Source organism: Lacerta agilis, chromosome 9, assembly GCF_009819535.1.
Source record: "Lacerta agilis isolate rLacAgi1 chromosome 9, rLacAgi1.pri, whole genome shotgun sequence".
NCBI classification, from domain to species: Eukaryota; Metazoa; Chordata; class Lepidosauria; order Squamata; family Lacertidae; genus Lacerta; species Lacerta agilis.
Window position 1 is genome coordinate 36,901,499 of NC_046320.1, and position 21,075 is coordinate 36,922,573.

Here is a 21,075-nt window from a genome sequence, read left to right on the forward strand (position 1 = left end):
AAATACACAGACTCCAAAGATCATTTTGAGAACATTATCCTCACATTTACCATGATAGCTTGAATGTGATTAAGTTCCAAGTTGGTCTTGAGTCTAATAGTCATGATGGGAGTTGTGAAAAGACAGTGTCTACAAGGTATGAACACATTAGAGTTGTCCAGTGTTTCCAAAGCTTAAAACTAGCCCTTAGCTTACACCTAAAGTAATGTAGCAGGGAAATGCAAACCTTTGGAAATTTCAGCTTTTTAATCCTCCACAAGATTACAGTGCTGCATTCTGCATCTTTTAGCAGTCATGTAAGGGTAGCTCCACATACAACACATTCAGTAGCTAAGCCCAGGTGCTACAGAAATATGAATGACAGCTGCCAAGTCCATATCCATAAGAACTATTTACTTCTGCATCTGGTGAAAAAAGTTGCACAGGGCTTCTGTGCAAACAACTAGACAAGAAGTGCTTCAAGTCTACCAGCTCAATGACACTCATAAAGCTATCCTAATTCAAGGTCAAAAGTTCTTTCAATTCCATTGTAAATATGCTTACACTATATATTCATTTTTAACCTTTTTGGCAGTAAGCATTGTCAGCTGTCTTTTAGTTCTCATAGTAGTACTTCATTCCTATTTACATACATAAATGCATTGCCTCTTTTAGCTGCCTTGCCTTCGAGCTTTTCTGGTTTTGTCAATATCTATGACATCACCGGCTAAATCTGTATGTTCTCAAATAGTTGCTTCACATACTCGGCCTCCCAAGTATATAAGCCACCAATTTAGTTCCTTGTGAAATCACTGCTTCAAAATATTCTGCAGATATTACCCATACCCACAAAAAATGTTTCAAAGAGACATTTCCACATATAAAGGGGTAGTTCCATTTTATTTGATGCTGTCATGTATCTTATCAATACATGGACTGTCAAGTTTCACACACATCTTGCAAACAAGCTTTGCAACCCAAAATACAAACATGTATTTTTGTTACTATAGAATAATGTGAACAATTGTAAAGATACAATACTATACTTACTCAGGAGCAAGTCCTATTGAACTTGGTGAGGCTTGCTTCTAAATAAATTTGTACAGGGATGTGCTATAGAGTATCCTCTTATGTTTGTATGTGTGTGAATTTAAATCTTCCTCATGCAATCTTTTTAATCTTTTTAATGTTTTGTTTAAATTGTTGTTCCTTTTTCTTGATTTGTTTTTCTTTTATTCAAAAAATTTTGTTTGACATACAAAGTCTTGCTCAGACCTCTATGGATTGAATCCAGAGTTAGCTATGCTTAAAGTGAAAACCACTGATACTTAAATTCCAATGATTTATAGGTTTACTCATAATATGATGGTGTCTGAATTCAACTCATTATGTTTGACAGTACAATAAAATAAAATAAAATAACAGAAAGAATTTGGAAGTATTCTGCATCAACCACAAGTTCCTGCTTATAAATGCTACCAAACTGAAAGTAAAGAAAAGAATAAGGTGTAAATGAGAGAGAAGCCCTGCTATTGAGTCTGGAGACATAATGAACGTTTGGAAACACATCAGAATGTTCCCAAGAGCAAAAAGCAGTCAAGGTGACTTGGAAGACTCTTTGGACCATGATATCCATAATCACTGTATCTCCTGTGTATTTCCATTTCAAACAGCTGTCATTAGCAGTCCCCAAACACATCCTGAAACTACATAAGAACAGAAATGCCCCTACATTGTCAGAAGCATGGATGAATGAGAATTTCAATTTGGTATGCATTTAGAGCACTCTTATCAAATGTGCACATTCTAAAACAATGTTTGAACCGAAACAGAGTCATCCTTCAAAATTTTCACATATCTAAATTTGGTGATGCAGTTCGGCAAGTGAGCAATGTTTTGCAAAACTACATATATTAGGGGGAACATGTGCAGAAAAATTAATTTGTTAGTGAAAATATCATACAAAAATATATTTTAAAAAATTTAAAAAAACAACCACAAATAGCTGCAAAATGTGGAGGATTGTGTTTAGGACTGTGCACCTGTGAAACTGAGAAAACAAAAATTGACAGATCCTTCCACCCCGAATCAGAAGAAAAAGCAAAGTTGGGTATCAATAGGACAATCACCTGACTCCAGATTGCATCCAGCAGTCCATCTTACACACTTAGCAGGCAATGTCCCAAGAAGAGTGTATCGAAAATCTAAGCAATAACTATTTGAAACACTCTGAAAACCGTATGCCAAGTATGTTGAACAACTCAGCAGATGTCAGGCAAATATCTGCCAAGCATATTGACATTTCAACGATACTTTATGTTCAACAGTATGAAAGATTACTAAGGTATCTAAAAGGAGTAACAGTTAATTTCCTCTGTCAATGTCCAAACAATACATACATCAACAACCCTACCACAGTAGGGCGTGTCATTTAAGGACGGAAAATTTTATTTTGTGAATTTGCTCAATGAGGGGGTCTAAAAATATGTAATTGCACATGAGGAATCCAAATCTGCAATTATTTTTATGATTGGTTGATGTTTAGCTTGGTAAATTGAGATTTGTTTGAAATACACTTAAAAAAAGCCAAAAACTCGCATTTTGAAGCAAAGTTAAAGTTTTTAATCATTTTATACAAGCAAAATATAAAGAAATTTTATTTCCAGCTGTAACAACATATCATCACTTTATCTTATAACGTCCTATTATAGTTTAAAAAAAGAATAACATTAATTGGAATTAATAACAAGTTTCATCAAGTCCTGTATTGATTCATTTCTTGACAAAAGCCGACGACCTGCTTCTTGGCCTCTCTGCAGCCTCCATGACTTGTTTCACACATCTTTCAATCCCTTGACCATGACAAGGCCACTGAAGAACTTGCATAGGCTTGTCAATAAATTCCTTTATTTCTGTCAAGGTGATTTTGCATGTTAATGGAGGTTCATAAACTCCATCAAACCAGTCTATCAACTCCAATAAGTTTGAAGCAGAGGTGTTTATAGAAGGTGTCTTCCTTGGATGTACTGAAAGGTCTCCAAATATATCATCATTGCCACCTCTCAAATCGATGATCTTTTGAATTCCAGCTCTCCTTTCTTCCTTATTATTTGAGCACAGCAGTGTCTGAATTAACATTTCACTAAATGCATACCACGCTGAACGCTTAACAGTCGGCAAAACAGCAGCCTTGTTTTGCAGTCTAAGCTGTTGCAATTGAAACAACAAATGACATGGGCCTTCTATCCACAAATGCTTTACTTTTATATTGAACCAACACGGATAGTACACACCAACAATGTATTCTACAATCAGCCTTAAATTATTGAGGTTTTTGCCTTTTAGGCCATGTTTGGAAACTCACAAGCGACAAAGTCTGTTTGCTGTTGTAAGCCACCTTACAATGAATTTGAATTTCTTCAAATTCATTGTCTAATGATGACATCAATTTCTCCTGTGCTCTCTTTACTTTATTGTGGTCAACAACAAGTTTCGTATTCTCTTCAGTGATCAAGCCAATATCAATAAATGCAGCGGTGGTAATTGCAGCTGTGGCACGAAGACCAACACCGTATCTGATGCTCTGCATAGCAACATTAGGAATATCTAATGTATTGTACTGTTTCTCTCCATTAGAAGTTGAAGGAGCTGCTAAATCATAATTTGATTCACTTCCATCTTCTGTATCAGATTCTTTTTCATTTCCAACCCCGGAGGAACTTTCTTCATGTGATGGAAGTGAAGAAGTCTGCAAACATTCCTTTTTCTATTCAGCATCAGCAAGTCTTGTTCTCTCAACTTCTCCTCGCTTTTGCTTCTTTATCAGTCTGTTATGTTCTGGAAAATCTGGCAAACCAATTTGGTGTGGTCCAATAGAACCAATATTGTTTCTCTGGCCTTTAATGAAAGCAAGTTCTTTCACTGGGATCTTCTTGTCTTTAGAGCATGTGCAATTAATGTGAGCTTCTTTTGTGCAATCTGTAGCACAGCCAAATTCAGAGCACATAATGATTTCACATTTGCAATTGAGAATGTCAAAGAGCTTGTCAAGTTTTGAAGCAAAGGCTTCTTTAATATCTAACTTGCCCCTTCCAAGGGATATGTTTTCTGCTTGCTCTCAACTTTCTTGAATCTTTGCTAATACTGTAACTCTTGAATTCACAACAGGGAAAACAAAAGAACAGTTTGCTCGTTCCCATTTTTCAAGTACTTTAGGCTATAAGTCTTTTGCAACACTGGCAGCTGGATAGTTTCTCATATCCTCACTTACTTTGTTCTCTCAGCAACAGTCCATATCTTAACATGTCTCGCAAAGTTGGTAATTCAGAAGGCAACATGTCTCTTCCACTTCCAATAAGGTTGCTCATATGTGTGAATGTTCCCTGCCTTGTTCTCTTCTTTGTAGTCATAGTGAAGCAGTTATCACTGGTTGTACAAAGCAAAAAAGAAATCGCATACCATTGTATAATATTAGAGTCATAGAATCCTAGAGTTGGAAGAGACCACAAGGGCCATCCAGTCCAACCCTCTGCCAAGCAGGAAACACCATCAAAGCATTCCTGACAGATGGCTGTCAAGGCTCTGCTTAAAGACCTCCAAAGAAGGAGACTCCACCACACTCCTTGGCAGCAAATTGCACTGTCGAACAGCTCTTACTGTCTGGAAGTTCTTCCTAATATTTAGGTGGAATCTTCTTTCTTGTAGTTTGAATCCATTGCCCCGTGTCCGCTTCTCTGGAGCAGCAGAAAACAACCTTTCTCCCTCCTCTGTATGACATCCTTTGATATATTTGAACATGGCTGTCATATCACCCCTTAACCTTCTCTTCTCCAGGCTAAACATACCCAGTATTAATAATACAGATAACTGCATATTAATAATAATTATTATTATTATTAATATTAATATTAATATTAATATTAATATTAATATTAATATTAATATTAATAATACAGATAACTACAATACATATATAACAGAACTACAATATCTTGTAATCAATTTTAGGCACATATCAACATCTGTTTTCATGAAAATTTGGGAATAACATATACGTTTAAATGACAGAAAAATTTAAAAAAATTAAAAAGTAGGAACTTTTCACATAGATATTTACCAAGCAAGACCTAAATATTTACAAGTAACCAAAATATATTTCAAATTACCTAATCATACCACAACTTTTTAACACCCCTCAAATCAGGATTTTTAAAGATGAAAAATTCAACACGCCCTACTACCACAGACTTGACACTACATTAACTGATATAGGTTTCAGAGGTGGATTTAGGGCAGTCTGACTGGTTGCACTCAGTGGGAAGCTACCAGGAGTGTCGTACATCCGGGGGCGTGGCTGGCACATGTCCCAGGGGGTGTGGTGCGCTGCCTGCACGGGGTATGGCACATGTTGGGAGTGCGCGGCAAGCGCTGAGTGTCCTGGGGTGGGGGCAATGTCACCTGCCCAGATGGTACCCAGGGCAGACCGCCCCCCATCTTCATCCGCCAGTGGTTGCACTGCATAGTGAACTGAGCAGAACGGAAGATGAGAGGCAGAGAGGAAGTGAATTTTGGCTTCATGCAGAGCACCATTGAAATTTGATAGACCAAAAGTCTGTCCCTGTAAGTCTAGCAATCAAATGATAGGCAATTGTTACTGAAGCTACAGTGGTAGTTGAACAATGTAAAGGAGTTACCAAGGAATGTCAGCACTAGTGGTAACAAAAAATCTAGGTCACAACCCTATTCCTACATATGCGGGGTTAAGCGCCATTGAACTCAGTTATACTTATTTCTAAGAACAGTGCAATCCTATATGGTTTGAGCATAGGCCCCCAAACATATCCTTTGTATCTGTGGGTGGGATTAATTAAAATGGATTAATATACATGGGTGACAATAAAGTTGTCCCATTTTTTTAATGTAGTAATTTCTCAGTAATAATAGTTCAGATGCATAAATCTACTTGACTCCATGCATGCCAAAGTACTTTTGGACAGAATTTTACAAATTCTAGGCCCTGTAGAGAAAGTAAAGTGATAATTAAGAAGGAGTGCTGAAATGATTGTCCATCATTTTATAAGCCAGAATGCTTGGATTTAAGACAGACTGGTTCCATTAATGCTTATAGGACTAAGTTTACAAAAATCCAAGCGTTTAAGTTTAAATGGATTGCATTGAGTACTCAGTTAATTATATTTGTTTCCATATGGTACTTAACTGTTATTTATATGAAAGCACCTTGGAACACGCATCTGTGAGACCTTAAAAGTTTGCAACTATCTGAATAATAAGATAAAAATGGGGGGAGAAAACTTTAACAAAGTTTATTCAGTTGTATTTATTATCACATTTGTTTCAGTTACATGCATTAAGAGCCTTAGATTTGCAAGGCTCTCCTAGTAGTACTGTATTTCAACTCTGAAACATTGTAAACAACTGAATTGCTTGGATAAACTAGCAGGTCAAATCCTCATGGGACAGGTTAAGAGAAGTGCAAATTACAATAATCACATAAAGCAGGATTGCAGCCCCTTTCACCTTGGGAAAAAGGCCAGGCTGATATTTCAGACATAAGTGTAAACTATGAAAAGACATAACTATCTGAAACTGCAATCCTATACCCAGTTCCCTGGGACTTACTTTTGAGTAGCTATGTGCTGAGGATTGCACTGATAATTTTATCACCTCTGAAACAGGTGACTGTGTTAGTTTTTAAAGGGAAATTGCTAGCATTTGGTTCCTCCCAATTTTGGTTCCTTCCAATGAGCCAGTGTGTTGTAATGGTTAAGAGCGGTAGACTCGTAATCTGGGGAACCAGGTTCGTGTCTCTGCTCCTCCACATGCAGCTGCTGGGTGACCTTGGGCTAGTCACACTTCTTTGAAGTCTCTCAGCCCCACTCACCTCACAGAGTGTTTGTTGTGGTGGAGGAAGGGAAAGGAGAATGTTAGCCGCTTTGAGACTCCTTTGGGTAGTGAAAAGCAGGATATCAAATCCAAACTCTTCTTCTTCTCTTCCCCCTAACTCCCATACTATAGAACACAAATATTATGTTATGCTTCAAGGGAAACCTGCTTATTCATGACCATATTTTATATATCTTGTACACATAAAAACACTGAATTTGATTATATAGTTTATTACACAGTAGATGCTGTAGTCTGCATAAACATTCCAGTGGTTTTTAAACATATGATTTTAATCTCAAAGGTTCTTCACTTTCAGAACAACCCCCCCCCCGATGCTGTACTTATTAATTCCCCTCAGAAAGCTAACATCAATTTGCAGAAATAATTTCTCTCTTGGGCTATAGTCAACATTTATGCTTTTGCTAATGAAATATTTTTATGCATTGGTTACACTGGATTCAATGATGCTAAGAAATGTGTTATAGGCTTGCAAGGCAAATTTAAGCATGGCAGATGATTTAGCCATACATTTCAAATAAACAAGTGTATCTTTAAATAGGAGATGAAAGGTCCTCAGTCCAAACCTATCTAGATATTCTTAGTTTTTTATGGTTCCCTTCCAAAATCTCTCATGAAGTGCTCCCCCCCCATCTACCACTCAGATACATTTACAATTTGCTGGAGAACTAGAAAGATTTATATATGAGTGTTTGCAGAAGTTAGATTTTGGATTAGGCAAGCCATTGTCCACCTACTGTACATCATATTTGTGAACAATATCCCAAATTGCCACATGTAGCAATATGCTTATAGAAAGTAAACAAACAATATTTCAAATGTATCCCCTTTAAATAAGTAAAGTGCCCAAATTTGACACTCATGTGTCAACTATGGGTATTATATGGACTCAAATATGTACTAAGGCTCAAGACAAAACCAAGTATGAGAACTACAGAACTAGTAGTATACTAATAGTACACTGTTAGTAACCATCTGAAACCAGCCAGACTATCCCGAAGGAGTGTCTGCCATTCTGTTGAAGCATTAAGCATGTTGGCAGAAATATGAAGATGCTGACAGTCTGATATTTACAATGCATATATATCAGCTAAGGATGTAGGGTGATGCTGGCAGTTTTTGAATAACATCTTTTTATGCAGAAATATAGCTACAGAAAAATAAATCAATTTTGAGATGTTATACAATCTTTGTTCCTACCACCTGCCCCTATGGTTAGAATATTTACATACGGACTCCCTCTCCTGCACCAAGAGGATTGTATTCAGTGACATGAGGTATTCCAGAATTCCAATGTAAAGAAATTGTAATATATATATATTCAGGAACATTGCTGGCTTTTTATTCATCCATACAATATTGCATCCTATAAAGAGTGTGGATTAGATAAGGCATAAAATTATGGTGGTTTCTGAACATGAGGGGGAAACAGAAACAAGTGTCTCAACAATACTGCATATGACTCGTCAGGCAAAAATTTATGTCACTAGCACTAAGGGGTTGCTTGTCAAAAATATTGTTGATGCCATCTGCCACTGAATTAAACATTAGGAGCATCTTACGACAAAGAGTGAAAGTTGCCAATGGAGGTATGCTAATGTTCTAGTAACACAACCACTTTGAAGCAAACCTTGCATTTTACTCCCAATATAAATCATGCAGATACAAATGACTGACCCTCAACATTAGCAAGACATGACTCTGTTCATAACTGTTTTAAATAGAGCAGAATGTCAACTGGTTATTCTTGCTGGTTTCCATCTTTACTAACATGCTGCCTCGTCATAATATGCCAACACATGAGGATGTTAAGTAGTCTAGGAAAACATACACAATACTTCTAGAAGCACCATCTGAAGTCAACCATCTGAGAGCCAGTGTGGTGTACTGGTTAAGAGTGGTAGACTCGTAATCTGGGGAACTGGGTTTGCGTCTCCGCTCCTCCACATGCAGCTGCTGGGTAACCTTGGGCTCGTCACACTTCTTTGAAGTCTCTCAGCCCCACTCACCTCACAGAGTGTTTGTTGTGGGGGAGGAAGGGGAAGGAGAATGTTAGCCGCTTTGAGACTTCTTTGGGTAGTGATAAAGCGGGATATCAAATCCAAACTCTTCTTAAAAAATAATTAAAAAAAATTAAACACCACAGAAAGTGGCAATATCACCCCACTTTCATCATCCCATTGTCATCTCTAAAGCTTTAGGCTGTGCTTACACAATGAGTTCCTTCTGCTGAAAGAATCCACTTCAATTGCTTTAACAGTCTAACTCCAATATTGTACAAGATTTAATAAAAAGGACCACACATTTCTCCTTAAACATCTTGCCTGTTCACCTCTTCGTTTTCTCTCTTGAGTTTCTTTAAGATTTCTTAAGTGACCAAGCTACCTGCCAGGGAACTGCCACCTGGCCCGCTGAGGGGAGGGGAGTGTCCAGTAGCATACAGAGAGCCCTGTCGCCAATTCAGCAGCCGCACCTCTTCCAGCGGGGAAAGCCGCCACACCTCCAGTGGGGAGGAGAGGGAAGGAACCAGCCAGACAGGGAGAGGGCTTAGAGATGCCACTGAGAGCCCCAGCCCCTCTCCTAGCTGGGAGCTGCAAGCAGGGAGCCTGGCGGGGAGAGGGCTTGGAGATGTTGCTGAGACCCTGTGCTCACCTCGACAGGCTGGTCAGGAGGGAGGCACGCCATTTCTGATGCCTCAGTTGCGCAAAGGGGTGAAATGCAAGGAGGGTAGACTTGGGGTGCCGAAGTTATTATGCTGGGGGAGAAGCCGGAAGGGGCCACTCCCGAATTCTGCCAGCAACTGAGACAGACATGCTTTTTGTAGCTCTGCACTGTAATTAGTTTGTACAATAAAACTGCAAAAGACTGTTTGGGCTCCTGCTCCGGTACTCATGAAGCACCATCACATGAACATACACTACCCTACAGATAAGCAAAGGCTTTAACAACAACAGCAACAATTCATAATATGCATAGACTGTAGTCCTCAATGCCACTCACTTGCCACAGAAATGTAAACATGTTTTGCTTTGCCATATTAACATGATTATATTTTTCCCTAGTCAACCTACAGAAGTACTAACATACTTCTTTCTCTCTCTTTAAGTAAGACTGTTTCTAATGAGAACATAAGAAGAGTATACTGGATTAGACCTATGGGTCAACTACTATGAGGCAATACACTACTTAGTTATCAGGGTTAGAATCATCCTTAAAACAGAAGCAAGAGACTCCTGTAGCATTTTAAGGACTGATAAATTATTTATTTATTAAACTTATTAGTTGCTTTTCTTACAAAAGCAGCTCAAGGTGGCTTACAATAAAGTAACAAGCACAAACTGTGCATTAAAACCACCATAAAACAAAACAAAAAGAATAACATTGAAGGCTCCTCCTCAAGATATGTAATGATGGCATGAGCTTTTGCTGCTTTATCAGATGCTACAAGATACAAGCCCTTGCACTTCCATTATCTACACTGTAGAACTCATTACAAACAGCTTCCCACCCCCCAAAAAGCAGCTAGTGTTTCCTATTGAAAGCTACAATAACAGTTTTTATTGATTTCTGAGACTGTTGCAGTGTTGACTGCAGCGGTTCTGCTTTCACAGCTCTCAGAGTTCCCTTTCTATTTTCAGTACCCCAAGAGATACACCTGTCTGAGCAGTGAAGCTTTAAGGACAGTAAAAAGATTTCCTACCTTAGACAAGGAATTATGTATCAAAACATATACTGAAATTTAGTTTTTCTACAGGATACAAATGTTTTTAAGATCTCATGCTTTCTGAGTCCGCAGGATGCAAGATAATGTTGCTAGAAATACTTACTAGTGGTTTAACATAATGTATTAGCACTAATTTTGCTCATATGTATTTTTTTCTTCATCACTCCAAGATAATCCCCTACATGAAACTTACAACTAAGCTCCCACATTCAAAGAGTATAATTGTAAAACTGTTACTACCTTATTTGTTACTTCAGAGGCAATTCAACTGCTGGTTTCTTTTTAAGGAGGTTATCATGTCTATTCACCAGTTAGAAGACAGATTCATGTCAGTTTAAACTAGTGTCCAGTCATTTTAACAAGATTGAAAGCTGTTTGTGACCAACAAAGCAGCACACATTATATCTGAATATGAATTAATGATGTGCACAAGTTGTGAGCGACAATATGCCAAATCTGTCAGTCTAATAGTAAGTATTTAATTGGTCCCAAAGTTTTTTCCCACCCTCCTCTTGACTAATGATTATCAGAGCAACCTTTTCTTGTTAAAATATGAAATAATGCTTCATTAGAGAAAAGAAATTCCCCCATATGGCTTATCAATATGCCTGTTTTTAATGGCGTTCATCCATGCATTTGGTGTCTCTACAGATGCCAAGTATATTGGCAGATCATAAACTAGTGAATAAAGACTGAAACATGAAATCAACATGGCATCTTTTTAGGTTATCAGAGATATCTCATAACTTGGGAAATTGCCCCTTTGCCCAAAAGAACCAATTAGGGATAGGATACACTACATACTCCCAGCTCAAGAATAAAAGTTGAATCAAAATCTGTATATAAAGATAATCACTAACAATCCACGTAGGAAGCGAGGATCATGGTATCTGGAATGATAAGGCATTATTGCACATTTATTTCTAACCTATTATACTTAAGACAATTTTCAATTGCAACATGTTAAAGTTAACTACAAAAGAAGATGAACAGATTGCTATACCATTGCAACCATTAGAGTAAAATATAAAGGAAGGTACATTAGATTAGGTGTGAGTTGAGTGGTTAATGTGCCTTACAAATGGCCATTGTGTACATTCAGTACACTTCATGGAATGTGACATAATCTGTCCATGAGGAGAAAATTATGCATGTTTTATTGTCAATATACATGTTCTGCAACAATTGTTGAGGAATGTGCATATCTTGACTGCAGTCGTACATTCCTTGGGCAATACACATTCTTTCCAAGAAATGCACCCTTTGCTTCTATCTCTAGCTCAGGAGTAGGGCTGGTTTTCAATATTGCAATATATCACGATATCTGAAATAAGGAAGGAACTACACAGAGGCGAACAGGACAATGTCCTGGCAACTGCTACTACTTAATGGTCTAAAACTGATAAATGATATTATCAATCATCTCATGGTCGCTTTCTGCAGCAGCAGGCAAGCCAAAATGCATCCAAATGTGACTTTTGGTTTTGGGCTTAGCTACCAAATGGCGGTATTCAGGACAAAGTACCTGCCACCATCGCAAGGCCTCACAGGCCACCACTACGGACAACACCATGACAAGGCCTTGCAGGCTGTCACCACTTTTGCTACTACCACAAGGTCTTGTAGGCCACCACCAAGACAAGACCTCTTAGGCTGCTGCTGCTTCTGCCACCACCACCTACTGCTGTGGCAAGGCTTCACAGGCTGCTGATTATTGTGCCACTGCTCCCAGGCTGCTACTGCTTCTGCTTCCCACCTTGGCCATTGTTGATTCTGCTGCCACCAAGCTGCTTCTGTCACCTAGCAGGCCTGCTGGCAGTCCGGCAGTCCCAGATTATTTGTATTCACTATGACTCCTGGTACTTTGGACTGCCCTGAATACCACCATTTGGTAGCCAAGCTCAAAACCAAAAGTCCTCTTGGGATGCATGTTGGTTTGCCTGCTGGATGAAACTGAGTGTGTGATGATTAATAATATTGTCATTTATCCATTTAGACCCCGAAGTTGTAGCAGTTGCCAGGACATTGTCCTGTTCGTCTCTGTATAGCTCCATCCTTATTTCAGACGTTATGGTAGATTGGAATATTTAGCTGGTGAATATTGTGAGGTTTAACCGCTGATAACATTGCAGTGTTTAGTTGGTGAGTTTAAGCAAAGTTTAGCTGGTGAGTTATTTTGATGTTGAAAACCAGGTATCGCCTAGCCCTTATACACATTGTGATTCACGATATATTGCCAGCTCAAATATTATGAAACAATTAGCACGATGTGAACTTCAAACCAGTTTTGGATGATATATTGATATATCGCCCAGCCCTACTCAGAAGTAGGCAACCTGTTGCTGGAAGGCAGTCAACTATCTAACTCTGTGTTACTTGTAGTGTGCCTTCCTGCTGACCTAAAACGCTGTTCAGCTGTTCCTGCTGAGAGAGGTGGGGGAAGATTTGACCCTCCTCTCTCCTTCCAAGCAGTGATTAAAAAGAAACAGGGTTGCAGATACAGTCACAAATGCATTCATAGTGGGACTCCCTTTACATGCACTTGCACACACATTTTACATATAATAAAAATGTAACTGTGTAATCGTACAGCCTGCATTGGAGGATTTGTAGTGCTGCATCACAATCCTTGATTTGCATGTACTCAGAGTGTAGTCCCCATTGGAGGATTTGTCATACCTCGTCACAACCCTCAATTTGCATGAAGTCGGGGAGGGGTAGGGAAGCTAGAGAGAGAAGGTGTGCTGGAACAACAGCAGCAGCTGTGGCATAGAAGCAAGTGTCACTGAGAAGGGGAAAGTGATGGCCTAAATTAAACAACAGTAGAAATACAATTTCATGCATTGTATTTTACTCCTGGTATTATGTGTTATATTCAACATGAAGTTCCAGAACAGGTTTTTAACAAACACACACTCATCTAGGAACAACATCCAACAACTGAACTTGGCCTTCTCTAACCAAACAAGTCAATTGACAGGCTTGCTCTGGATATTCTGTTCATTTTAAAGATATAGTAACATGTATTGCTCCAGGGTGTGTGTGCAAAGGGCTGCTACAGAAAAGGAGTACGGGGTGGACCAAGTGCAAGGGAAAGTTTAAAAAGGAAGGAGGAGGTAGGTAGGTAAAGGGGGATGGATGTGATAATGGCGTTTGTGCAAAGGGGGCTGCAGAACAGGGTTGGGAAGGGGGAAAGGAAGCTCAGTAGCATCCATCCATATCCAAACTGTATATGAGCAAACAGCATGCTTCTTGGAGAGTATATATGTTGACTGGAGAATGTCCATATTGCCCAGAGAATGCACAAAATGCTGTCACAATACACACATTCCCCAAGGCCTGTTGGAGACTGTGTATTTTGACTGGGAAATGTGCATATTTTACTTCTAATGGACAGACTACTTGTACATTCTCCACGTGGCATGATTAATGTACACATTCCCCGATTATACACATTAACCACTCAGCTCAGCTGACCCCATATGATAGGTCTACACACACCTCTTCGACTCAAGGTAACACTTCATGCATCTGATGAAAAAGACTGTAGTCCACTAAACTTTATGCCATAATAAATTGGTTAGTCTTGTAAGTTTTGTAGTCATTCCTCATAAGTATGAGTAAAATCTCCCATGCAGAAAGGGAAATCTACATTTAGTAATGCACTAAGACCACAATCCTAAATACAATTACATTGGTCTTAGTGGGTCTTACTTTTGAGTAACCATGCATGGGATTGCATTTAAAAAAAAGATCTTCCCAAATTATAAATTACCATATAAAGACTCTTGGAACACAATCAAAATTCTGACTGTCATTTCTAGAGTTGAAACAAAATGTTTTACTAGTCAATTGTTCAAGCAAAGAAATACCTGTACTGTATAGTGTTTGTTTGAGCAAGCTTTCAAGGTGAGAGCGCAGCAAAAGCAAGAAAGGAAGAGAATGATGTAGGAGTTCAAGAATTGAAGAGCAGGTGGACTTTTTCAGTTACCGGTATTAGGCAGCAATCTTGTCACTTGCATCTGATTTCCCTTTATAAATCTACAAACACACCGCCTTTCACCATAGTTATGCAGACTGCTTACTCAGTTACATTAGAGCAGTGTTTGTCAAGCAGTGGGGCAGGGACCACCTTTGGCCATCACTGTACTTTTGAGTAGGTCATAGTTCTGCAGTCCATCTCCCCCATGGCCATGCTGTTGTCCTTTAATTGATAGATGCCAGCACCAACAGACTGCTGGCCATTTGTCTGACCAATGGACTACAATGAAGTAATATGGGCAACATAATGAGGAAAAAAACCCTACTTTGAAATCCAAAAATTATTCATAGTTAAGGACCTGAGGAACATAAAGCTGGATTGCATGTCCATTGCCTGCATCCTTATTTGGGCAAGGCAGAATTATATTTTAAAATTGTATTATAATTATATTTATTTATAATCATATTGTAAAAACATAGGTGTAGCAGCTCAATCTCTAACAGCTATAAAACAGGAGACGTGCACTTTACAGAGTATTATGGCAACTGAGTCATCAACAATGATAAAGTAACAACGTTGCTGCCAAACTGGTACAAGATACTTTGATACTGACTTTTAGTTCACCAATTCCAGGTTGTTGTTTAGTTTTAAATCTGAAAGCCTTTATTCTATACGGTGCATGAGGACCTTGAGAAACTTTCCGGAAGAAGAATCTTGCCTAGGCCAAAACCTTGCTTATTTAATTTGCCCAATAATGGTGAATTTAATGTCATTGGTTTCATACATGGCAAGCCTTATGGGTATATAAAAAGCTGCATAAATGTACTGCAAGGATCAACATACAAGTGTGTAGTTTTGGACTCAGTATATAAATTGGACATTCCCTTCCTAATTCCCTGTGGAACCAGAATATAAACAAGGCTTCCTTTTGTTTTTGCTATATTTTGCAGTTCCATATACAAAGTAGCGAAATGAGAATGAGGTCCCAAATAACCATTTTACCTACATTATGCTACATAGAATTACAATGACCTTTCCCTGCCCACCACCAAATATATTCCTTATATATTTGTAGCCTCTTGCTCAACAAGCTTTCCTAAAACAATATGTATCTACTTGTATCGGTCCTTTTAAAAAGGCCAATGTGCACTGTGTGCAAATAAAAATAAGAAAAAATAAATGAAGGTACTGGAAGGGAATGTGTTTAGGGGTCAGCAGTTAATTCTGAAATTTAATTTGATTTGAAGTCTGCAACTACTATTTGTGCAACATGCAAAACTAAAGCGACTCAACCTGGAAAACTGAATGTTGACTATACTATGCATATATACATACACCATACACAAGATTTCCAACACTTGTTTTTTTTTTTAGACCCCAGCTGTTTTCACAAGTGATACTAAGCTCTTTTACTCCACCTCTACACACACCTGCATTACTCTGATGACATTTTAAACACACAGGAATTCAAATTTTAGATCAAGGGTGTGCTGTACGGGAAAGGTGGGGTTATTTTTCAGCTCTTTTATGCCTTCTCAGCTAAGGAGCGTGCTGCAGATCCCCCTGATGACCATTTATAGCTGCATACATCCCAGGCAATTCAAGAGCAGGAGTGCCTACCTGCATGGAGTGGGTGTGTGCAAGCATGCGAACCTGTGAGCCAGAGGGTGGCCTCGCTCATTAACAGAGGCAATGAGAATCAGCTGGAACAGGGTGACATCATCCAGAAATCGTGGGTAACAGCAAGAGATCTGTTGGAAACACTTGTGAAAACGCCCCCTGACGACCGATTAGGTCTATCCCCGCCCCACTTGGGCGCAGGTGTTTTGTGCTCCTGCTTACCGTCCACCAGCTCGTCGAGGTTGGATAGTTTCCGGCTGCCGTCGATGGTGTAGATGGTGCGGACGCCCTGGGGAAGATTGACATTGTCCGACAGAGACCTGGTGAGCTCGACGAGGAGGGCGTCGAAGGAGCGGAAGCGGTCGCTGGAGATGGGGTAGACCAAGCCCTTGAAGTACCTGTCTCCATTGCGGTAGAAGCGCGCCTTCTTCGCCTTCTTCTCCGAGCTGAGGGCCTGCAAGGTGCGCGTGCGGTAGAAGCTGCAGTGGGCGCTGTGCGCGGGGCTCGGGATGAGCCCGTTCCCTTTGGGGCCCGAGCTGCTGCTGCAAGTGGAGCTGCCCCCTCCGCCGCGACGGGAGCTCGAGCGCTGCTGCCTTTTGTCCCTCTCCTCGAAATGCTCCAACTCAATGTTCCTCCGCGGGCTGGCCATTGAGGAGCCGTGTCGCCCACACCGCAGCCAAATACAATATAATTAAAAACCCTCCCCTCGCAAGCGACACCGGTGCTTCTCACCCCCCCCCCCACAAGCCTCCACACGCGCCCTGCCCAAAGAGATGCCCGCGCGCGAGGGGATCCTTTAGCTCAGCATCCCGCCAAAAAAAGAAGAAAAAAAAGAGGGCGGGAGACTGCGGTCCCTCAGCGGCTGGGCGTTAAGAAGACGCCACCTTCATCCAAGCAGCGGCAGCTGTAGCTGTAGTAGCGCCAAGCTGTGCCGGGGACTCCGTGCCCATGAGGGGCGGGGGGGGGGAGGAGGAGAGGAGAGGCAGCAGGTCGCACTCTTAAATCACGCGCGCGCAGGCACCACCACGCATCCCTCGCGCCCTCTCACAGACCCCCTGCTCAACACCCCCTGCCTCTGGGACGCCCGTCATGAGCCGCTGAGAGGCCGCCAAGCCTCCAGGCTGCTTCCATTCAGCCTTAGGCGCGCGCCCGCCTAGGGGAAAGCGGTGCTGGGGGTGGGGGGAGGCGGAGAGAGAGAGAGAGGACGCCGCTGGCCGCGTCCCCCCCTCAGTCACTCCGCTCGGAGCTACTGAGGAGAGGGAGGTGGGGACGACGGCGCGTCTGTTCCGCTCGGTGCCAGTGCGCCCCCGCCCCCCTCTCCCAAAGCTCAGCCAGAATCTCCAACTAAATACAATGCGCTAAGGAGGGGGGGGGGGAACCCACCCACAAAGAGGACGCCTTTCTGCAGGGCGCCTAAGCTATCCAAATCCCTGCTGCTGCTGCTGCTGCTGCTGCTCCTCCACCTCTAAATGCATCCGCGCGCCCGCGAAGGCGCATGCACAACCCCGCCGGCAGCCGTAGCCGGGCGGATCTCCCGGGCGATAAAAGAGCGCCGCACTGTAGCTTACGACTCTTAAGAGGGGTGCGGCGGTGCCGTGTTGGAGGGAAAAAAAATAAAGGAAAGCAAAAGGAAACAGGCTTCCTCTCCTCGCCCCCTTCCTTTCCTGTACCGGCAACCTCTTCGGAAGCCAAGCGCAGAGAATCCAACAGGAGGAGCAGGCGGCGGCTGCAACCCGGCCAATGTGCACTAATAGCAATGCAGTATGTGATGTGACAGAGGCAAGGGGAAGTGGCTGCTGGGTCCTAGAGCGACTCGGATTCTGAGCAATCGCAGCTCTTCAAGGCAGACTCTGGCTCTGGTTGCCAAAGCTGCATTGGGAATCCCGTTATACACCGAGTGAGCCCGATCAGAGAGCTCAGAAAGGAACACAGCAAGCTGGCATTGATGCATCTTGATTGGTATTTTGTACAGTGACGGGAAGCCTGGTTTCCAACCAGGGAATCTTTCCCAGCCTTGCCAGGGATTGAACCCCCGGAACCTCTGCAGGCAAAGCACATGCTCTACCATCTACTACTAAGTATGCCCTTATACATGCAACATCCATATGCATCTTCGGGATTTTACCAGATTTTTTTCAGTGAATCCAGGGACACTTATTATTTGCTATGTACATGTGAATGCTGAGAAAACTGTAAATCCGGGGACTGTCCCTGGGAAACAGGGACATCTGGTAACCTTAACATAATGGTTTTTATATGTGCTAAGTTTAATAGCCCCTCAATCAATATTCCATTTTGATGCCACAACTTGCTACTTTAGCCATACAGGATTCCTTATCATAGGAGCCAATTCCTAGGAGCAGAGATCCCTTTGGCCCCCAATAAAATATTTTAGGGGGCTGCCCCATTCCAAATTGGTGGGCATTGCCATTCCTATGTTTGTGTTGCATCATGTGATCCAATATGTGTGGTAGGGCTTACCTAGACCAGACCAATGTTTTATTCAAGTTGGTACTCCTTATTGTTTCCATTTTAGAGACTGGAAATAGACAACAGCTTGCCTAAAGAAAACAGGTGTGTTATGATTCACATAATCTATTACTAGATTCAATGAACCAAGGTCTTAATCCTCTGCCACTGCAGGGATGAAAGACTTGAACCCTAAAAACACCCCAAGTTTCCATCCCTTGCGCGTAGTGACTGTGGAGTAAGTCCACTGAACTCACTTTGCTTCTCCGTAAAGATGCCTGGGACTGGGATGCACATTGAATGAGAAGGGCATAATAGCTCCTCTTACTTTGGATGACCTTGACTAGCACAAAGGTGGCAAGGTTGGAATACTAACATTCCTAACTGATGACAAACGAATACAGATTGTATTAATGATGGATTGTTGTTTTCAAATGTGGCTATAAACGCCCCAGATCTGGGGGAGATTGTTACCAGAGCCAAAGTGCTAAAGGGGAAAGCACTCTGCTGATGCTCAGTGGCGCTTGCCCAGCTAGCTTGCACGCAACAGGTCTGATGCTGCATTTAAGTAGAGGGCATGCATTATGTAATGATAGGAGACTGATCTGTTTTGTTGCTGTCATGATTATATAAAAAGCAGGGTTGTTTCTGGACTTGGCATTGGTCCCGGATGCTTAAGTGGTGGCTGTGGGCAGGACCATTCTCTTCTGCAATACAGGATTCATCTAGCCAATATCATTAATTCTGATAATATGCAGACCCTTCCATCACAAGTTTATATTAGAGTGCAGGGGTAGATTTGGGACACAGTACATGAGAGGGAGTAGATAACCATGCAGGTTACAAGCTCAGTACGAATTAATCACTGCAATGTACTCAATGTAACACTACATTTAAATACCATTTGGAAGCTTCTGTGGATCTGCCATGTAGCAGCCACATTACCAGCCAGACTTAATACCTGGAGGTTTGTTAAGCTAGTTCCTAAGGCATCCCACTGGTGGCAAGTTAATTTCTGGCAGAGTTCAAGGGGCTTGGTTTTAAGGGCCCAGAATATCTAAAGAAGCACTTCTCCTGTTAATCTCTCCATGTGTTAACAGACTTCAACAAAGCAAGTTGGGTCCAACTGATGCTAACAGTATAGTTTATTTATACGTATATATACAACCTGAGGCTGGTTTAATTACAGGTAGCTATGATTGGATTTTAACACTTGCTGGATCCAGGGATTAGGGTAAGGTTACCAGATGTCCCTGTTTCCCGGGGACAGTCCCCAGATTTACAAATAGCCCCCCATACAAAATCCATTGAAGTTGAAAAGTGTGCCCTGATTCATTGAAAAAAATCTGGTAACCTTAGATTAGGGGTGTCTGGCACCCACAAATTCATAACATTATGCTACCAGTAGGATAATGATAAGCATCCAAAAACACAGGCTGCAATCTGAAACCCCACTACTACTACTGATATTGGTAACAACTTCTCCTCCAAAGTAAAGGACAAAAGGAGCAACACACAAACACACATACACTTAGGCTGCATTTCTAACCCCACTAGTCCAAAGCTGCTGCTGCTGATATTCAAAGGAAACAGGAAATTGTGCAAAGAATATAAGAGAACAACAGAAACACTAGGCAAGACACCCTGCCCTCTCATTTCAACAGAAGCCCCAGAACTATCTGCCTCCCACCAATTATCAACACACATATATTCTGGTATAAGGGGTGGTATTAAATACTAAATCTACTCACATTAAACTTATTAAAGTTTGTGGATATGATTCACTTAGGTTCATCAATTGCAATGGGTTTTCTCTGAGAAGGATTAGTTAACAGTCAAAACACATTTTAAAAAGTGAAGAAAATGGAATAGGATAGCTTGCAAGTTGCCTCCAAAATTCTCCCCATCCCAAAAAACAAAAACAAAACACAGGTTCTTTAGGTAAGCAAAGGCCAACGTTTTTCACAACCATTTTAGCAAAAGAAGAAATCTGGGCTCTTGCATGAATTTCTCTCACTCATTTCTCTCACTAGTGGGTTGTTGTTGTTTTTTAAAGAAAACTGCCCCACTAGACTCCTCTTCCCTCCTCACACCAGCTTGGAAACTTAAGCCTTCTCTTTTCAGGTCTGGCTTTGGGGAGAAAGAGAGAAGAAGGGAGAATGAGATAGGAATCCTCCCTCCCTCTTTCTATGCCTGGTTAAAAAATAAATAAAATGGAAAAAACTCCCAGAGGAGGCATTTATTGCTAGTGAATTTTATGACTGGCTAAGCAGAGAAGGTGGACAGAAGCCTGGGAATGTGTTGATATTATTGTGGGTGACAGGACAAAGACTGGACCATGGCCTTCAGCATTGGGAGGCTTCAGCATCTTGGCAGG

The 21,075-nt window shown here is 41.1% G+C and overlaps 1 protein-coding gene across 6 annotated transcripts in view; it reads right to left on the reverse strand.

Annotated features, from left to right (window-relative positions):
- The window catches only part of DCLK2 (doublecortin like kinase 2), a 73,724-nt gene extending 56,794 nt beyond the window's left edge, over positions 1–16,930 (reverse strand). For all 6 annotated transcript variants that reach the window (XR_004427323.1, XR_004427322.1, XM_033160153.1 and 3 more), the window contains exon 1: positions 16,452–16,930. Coding sequence is in view for 4 of the 6 variants with exons in the window: in XM_033160153.1 (XP_033016044.1) it covers positions 16,452–16,878 (427 nt within the window). In the remaining 2 variants the exon portion in view is untranslated. The remainder of the gene's footprint in view (positions 1–16,451) is intronic.
- Between the last annotated feature and the right edge of the window lie 4,145 nt (positions 16,931–21,075).